This window comes from Mirounga angustirostris, unplaced genomic scaffold, assembly GCF_029215605.1.
Source record: "Mirounga angustirostris isolate CCGP_5_RB_7025 unplaced genomic scaffold, mMirAng1.0.hap1 SCAF_3, whole genome shotgun sequence".
Lineage (NCBI taxonomy): Eukaryota > Metazoa > Chordata > Mammalia > Carnivora > Phocidae > Mirounga > Mirounga angustirostris.
The window spans coordinates 133,744,836-133,750,212 of NW_026991711.1; the positions used below are offsets into that span (position 1 = coordinate 133,744,836).

Genomic DNA, 5,377 nt, shown 5'->3' on the forward strand with positions numbered 1-5,377 from the left:
CCCAGGGTTCTGGGATTGAGCCCCGCATTGTGCTCCCTGCTCAGCGGGGAGCCTGCTTCTCTCTCTCTCCCTCTCCACACGCCCCCCACACACACACCAGCTTGTGTCTTTCCCCTGGCTCACTCTCTCTTTCTCTCAAATAAATAAATAAAACCTTGAAAAAAAAAAGAAAGAAACATGCTCTAAGGTAGCAGTGTCACGTGTTGTGGAAGCTAAGGGCCCATTTCTCTAGAAACACACATAAACACATTTTGCATACAATTTTAGGTATTCTGAATGCCACTGCTGCTTTATGACATAGGTATAATTAGTTTAGTACCTGGTCATCTGGGAGACATATAAAATAATAAATAAATAATATCTAGCATAGTTCCTGTGCATAGTAGGCACTCAATAAATTCTCATTTAATCTGAAGTCTGATTAATTTGGTTAATAGTACTTCTGGCCCTCAAGTAGGAAATCTATACCCACTCGATTTAAAACAGTCTATTACAAGAATTTGCCACAGGGTGTCGCTATTGTTCTAGAGAAAAATTAAGAGCATACAAACCCCCTCCTCCTCGCTCCCCCCACCATGCCGCACCCCCCTTCTCCCAACCTCCTTAATTTAAAAAACTAAGTAATGCCTGTGTGGTGAGGAGGGGGCGGGGAAGGGCATTGCTTTTGTATTCTAAAAGCTTTTTAAAAATTTAATATTAACACAATTCATTGCATTTGAATTATTACTATAAAAATGTTGCATCAACATATTTGGGGTTACTGAGCAGCTGTCCAGGGTGTAAAAAAAATTAAAAAGCACTATTTGGGTTCAGAAAGTTTACTCCAACCCAGAGGATCCTTGGGGAGTCTCAATCTCTCATTTACTCATTCATCAAAGATTTATTACCTGCTATGTGATATGCATCATGTAAATCATAGTATGCCAAGAGGTTTGGGCATATCTGGTCACTTTCACAATAGCTCGGGGTGATTAGACCCTTGCTTAGGGTAGCAATAGGATAGGGATTTGGTTCAGGGTACCTATAGAGAATTTGGTCATCCCAAATAGCCTCTCATGGTTACTTGACCTGAAAAATGTAGTAATAGTCCTACATCCTATAGTGCTGCCTGGGGTAATATCCATCCATCACTGCTAAAATGAGCAGCAGACACCTGTAAAATATCCTCCTGGCCCGTGCCTTCCTCCCTCTGGACACCACTGATGGCACAAGAGACAACATTCAGATGAGCAGTTTTGTTTTGCTTTGTTTGTTTTTTAAGTAGGCTCCACACCCAACGTGGGGCTTGAAATCAGGATCCTAAGATTAAGAGTCACTTGCTTTACTGACTGAGCCAGCCAGGCGCCCCGAACAGTTTTGTTTTATAACAGCATTTTTGAGATATTCACATACTGTAAAATTTGCCCATGCAGAGAATTGTGCGATCATCACCATTATCTAATGCCACATTTTTGTTAGCCCAAAAGAAAACCACACACCCACTATCAGTCACTCCCACCCTTTCCCCAGGCTCTGGCTATACTTACCTACTTTTGGTCTTGCTGGATTCACTTATATTGGACATTTCATATAAATGGAGTCATAATACAGGAACTGTTTGTAAATGGCAAAAGAAAGCAATTCTTTGATCTCTATTCCAACTACCATAGTTTGGATAGATTTCTGCTTCCAGAAAAGTGCTTTTAGAGTAGTGCCCAATATGTAATTTATAAATTCCTATAATATTCATCATGAACTCCTTTGGGGAATTAGTTCAACAATACATCCAAATTGAAGTGAAACTGGTGTTACTCAAGACAAAAGTGGCTGAAATTAGTCATCTTCTGAAATCATTACTTTTTAAGTATGGGTCTGTGAGAATGTGGGCTCACATTCTCTATTATCCCTATTATCTTACATTCTGAAGTAGGAGACAAGAAAAACTAACTATAAAGCTCCGCTATCTCTCTTAATTAATCCTTAAATAAATACCCAAGTCCTCCACCCAGGCCCACAGCGTAGAATGAGCTGACAAGAACCCCCCTGGTGGTGAAAAATAACATCCACAGAGAGAAAACCGTGCTAGGTATTGTGCTAGGCATTTTCCTCCCACCAATTCTGAGATAAGTACTATAAGAATGAGAACATGAGACTCAGTGACATTCAATAACTTACCCAAGGGAGGGTACATGCCTAGTATGTGGAAGTGTTTAATAATGGATAAAAGCACAGAATCAGGAGCCAAGCTATCTGGGTTCAAATCTTGAATTCCACAGCACACTACCTGTGTGACCTTCAGCAAGTTCCTTTACCTCTCTGTGCTTCAGTGGGCCTCTGGAAGGAAGGGACTCTAATAATGCATACCTTACTGGGAGGTTGTAAGGTTCAAATAAGTTAGTACCTAAAGCACTCAGAACAATGCCTGGCATATTAAAAGACCTCTAAAAGTATAAACTATTACTATTATTAGAATCCAGATTTGCCTAGATTTAAAGTTCTTGACCTTGATGAAAAACCATGCCTCTCCATGCTTACCCTCTATTCTTGCAGAGTTAGAAGATCTGGGCCGGAGCTGAACTGACAGTGCTGCAGAAGGTGATGTCTCAGTCAATGTGTAAGCCTGGTGCACTGAGCACATTGGTGGTACCACCCTGTTCACACTCCGGACAATGTCTGCCGCACCTTATTTCCCCACCCACTCTATGCAAATACCACAGCTCTGGCCTGCATTACAATAGTAGGCGTTATAAGGATGAAAGAGAAGGGCGTGAGAGCGGTTGCCTCCTGCGAGAGCTCTTTTACATCACTGTAAAAGCAGAATAATAAAACTTCACTGTCACTTTCAAGAAAGAGAGAAGCAAAACCAGGCCAATGAAGTGATAACATGAACTAATGACCAGGAAGATATTTGCCTGCCCACATCCCAATGCAAAGGGATCATTAAGATGATTGATGGCAACAGTGGGTTACCATTATTGGTTTTGACAGCAATTGTCTTTAAGAGGACTAGGTCCTGTAGTCCTAGAAGTCTGCTTAGACTTCCAGAAGGAAGGAACTCCAAGAAAAAAAAAAGAAGAAAAAAAGCTGTTCCCTAAAACATAAATAGAGGGCAAACTTGAATTTTGCTTTCTTTTTAATTTTTCTTATTAAGTAATCTCTATGCCTAGAGGAAGGGAGAAAGATGGCAGCAGCAATGCTGGAACATATGGCTGCATTATGGATGCAGAATCTGAAGGGGAAGCTGGCCGTAGGGCTTCTTTCATCTCATAATGTTTTACCCCAATCACATATCCACACGAGTGGGTCTCCCGACATTTCTCAAAGATAGGAAAAGAAGGATAAAATTGTTTATCCTCCACAATTGCCTGGAGAACCTCGGACACCAGCAGAAATCTACCATTGTCGAAGGCAAATAAAATACAGCAAAGATAAGATGTGGTATTTGGCAAAATTGCTACGAGGAATGTCCATTGACCAGGCTTTGGCTCAACTGGAATTCAGTGACAAAAAGGGGGCCCAAATAATTAAAGAGATTCTCTTAGAAGCACAAGATATGGCAGTGAGAGACAACAATGTGGAATTCAGATCCAATTTATATATAGCTGAGTCGACCTCAGGGCGAGGCCAGTACCTGAAATGCATACAATACCATGGCAGAGGTTGCTGTGGGATCATGGAGAAGGTTTTTTGCTATTGTTTTGTGAAGGTGGTGGAAGGCCCCCCCCCCCCACCTCCACGTGAGGCACCAAAGGTGGCCATCACCCACACCAAGGAGTATTTTCAGGAGCTCCGCAATCAGACCATTATTCACACTCTGTGATTGGGGATTCAGACTCCACAGTGTATATATTTTGCCATTTATTTCTTAAAAACAAACAGAAATTAAAGACAAATGCTTATTTTAAAAAAAAAAGTAATCTCTATGCCTAACGTGGGGCTTGAACTCACAACCCCAAGATCAAGATTTGCATGGTCAGGTTCCTGCGTGGCTCAGTCAGTAAAGCATTTGCCTTTGGCTCGGGTCATTATCCCAGGGTCCTGGGATGGAGGCCCACATTGGGCTTTCTGCTCAGTGGGGAGCCTGCCTCTTCCTCTCCCTCTGCTGCTCCACCTGCCTGTGTTCTCTCTCTCTCTCAAATGAATAAATAAAATCTTTAAAAAAAAAAAGATTCGCATGGTCTACCAAATGAGCCAGCCAAGCACCTCGAATTTTAAGTTTTCTTAATAAAATGTGTTATCTCTTTATCTGTATCTCTTATCTGCTTGCCTCTCTGGAATCATTTTAGAGAAGATTTAATAGTCAGTAAATAAATAAATCCCTGCTGTTTGTAACCTGGGTTCTGCCTGAAATGATCAAATGATAAAATATGCTTCTTTTCCAAAATTCTTTTACAATAGGGACGACTGGGTGGCTAAGCACCTGCCTTCCCCTCAGGTCATGATCCTGGGGTCCTGGGATTGAGTCCACATCAGGCTCCTTGCTTGGCCAGGAGCCTGCTTCTCCCTCTGCCTGCTCTGCCTGCCATTCCCCCTGCTTGTGCTCTGTCAAATAAATAAATAAATAAATAAATAAATAAATAAATAAATAAATAAATAAATAAATAAATAAATAAATCTTTTATAATAGAAATTATAATTAATCTAATTAAAGAAACGTGGTATTTTTTACTAAAACTTGCAGATTCTTTTTTAGTCAATTCAACTTATTTTTCATTTTCATACAAACTGGTAAAATCATTTAGCTCACTGGTTACTTGGGTCCAGCCCCTGAGAGAGGAAGCTTTGATAAATTAGTCCCAGTTTATTCCAGGAACCCGGTTAAGTTGTTTCTGGGACTTTTGATCAGGAATGAGCAATACTGAAGAGTCAAAAAAACACTAATATCATCTGTAATAGGTGTTTTGTGTGGGCTGGTGAGGTGCAGATAGAGCTTCAACCACTTACCCCAATTCCATCTCCCCTGAGCTTAGACTGTGCTTCATATACTGCTCATCATCCACCTGACTCTCATTTCATCAGAAGGCTGACATTAAAAACCAGTGACTCAGTGAGAGAGGAATGAGTAAGAAGCCCAAAACATAAATAGAATCCTATTATGCTTGCTCCTCTTTCACATATGCCTCTGGAGTGCGTGAGTGACTAAATAAGTGAGTGAGTGTAAAAGCATTTGAATCTGAGTAACAAAATAAATAACTATAGTACTGTATTATAACTCAAAGTGTAAGTTAAATATGAGTTCATACTGACATGAGTAAATGATTGAAAAAATAAATACATGGAAGAAAAGGGAAAATCTTTCTTACAGAATTCCAAATAATAAATGTAGATATTTTCACCTCCACGATATGGAGCCTAATCTTCCTCCCTTTAGGTGTACGCTGGACTTAGTGACTTCCAA

The 5,377-nt window shown here is 40.4% G+C and overlaps 1 protein-coding gene across 1 annotated transcript; it reads left to right on the forward strand.

Moving 5' to 3' along the window:
* The first annotated feature begins 3,149 nt into the window (after positions 1–3,149).
* On the forward strand, positions 3,150–3,882 carry LOC123839323 (large ribosomal subunit protein uL22m-like). The gene has a single exon (XM_045868670.2). It carries the CDS (start codon positions 3,413–3,415, stop codon positions 3,797–3,799), a length of 387 nt encoding a protein of 128 aa, XP_045724626.1. The 5' UTR covers positions 3,150–3,412; the 3' UTR covers positions 3,800–3,882.
* The last annotated feature ends 1,495 nt before the right edge of the window (positions 3,883–5,377 follow it).

What these genes read in the sequence shown, in the direction of transcription:
- LOC123839323 (XM_045868670.2), top strand. Translation starts at nt 3,413, where the DNA reads ATGTGGTATTTGGCAAAATTGCTACGAGGAATGTCCATTGACCAGGCT.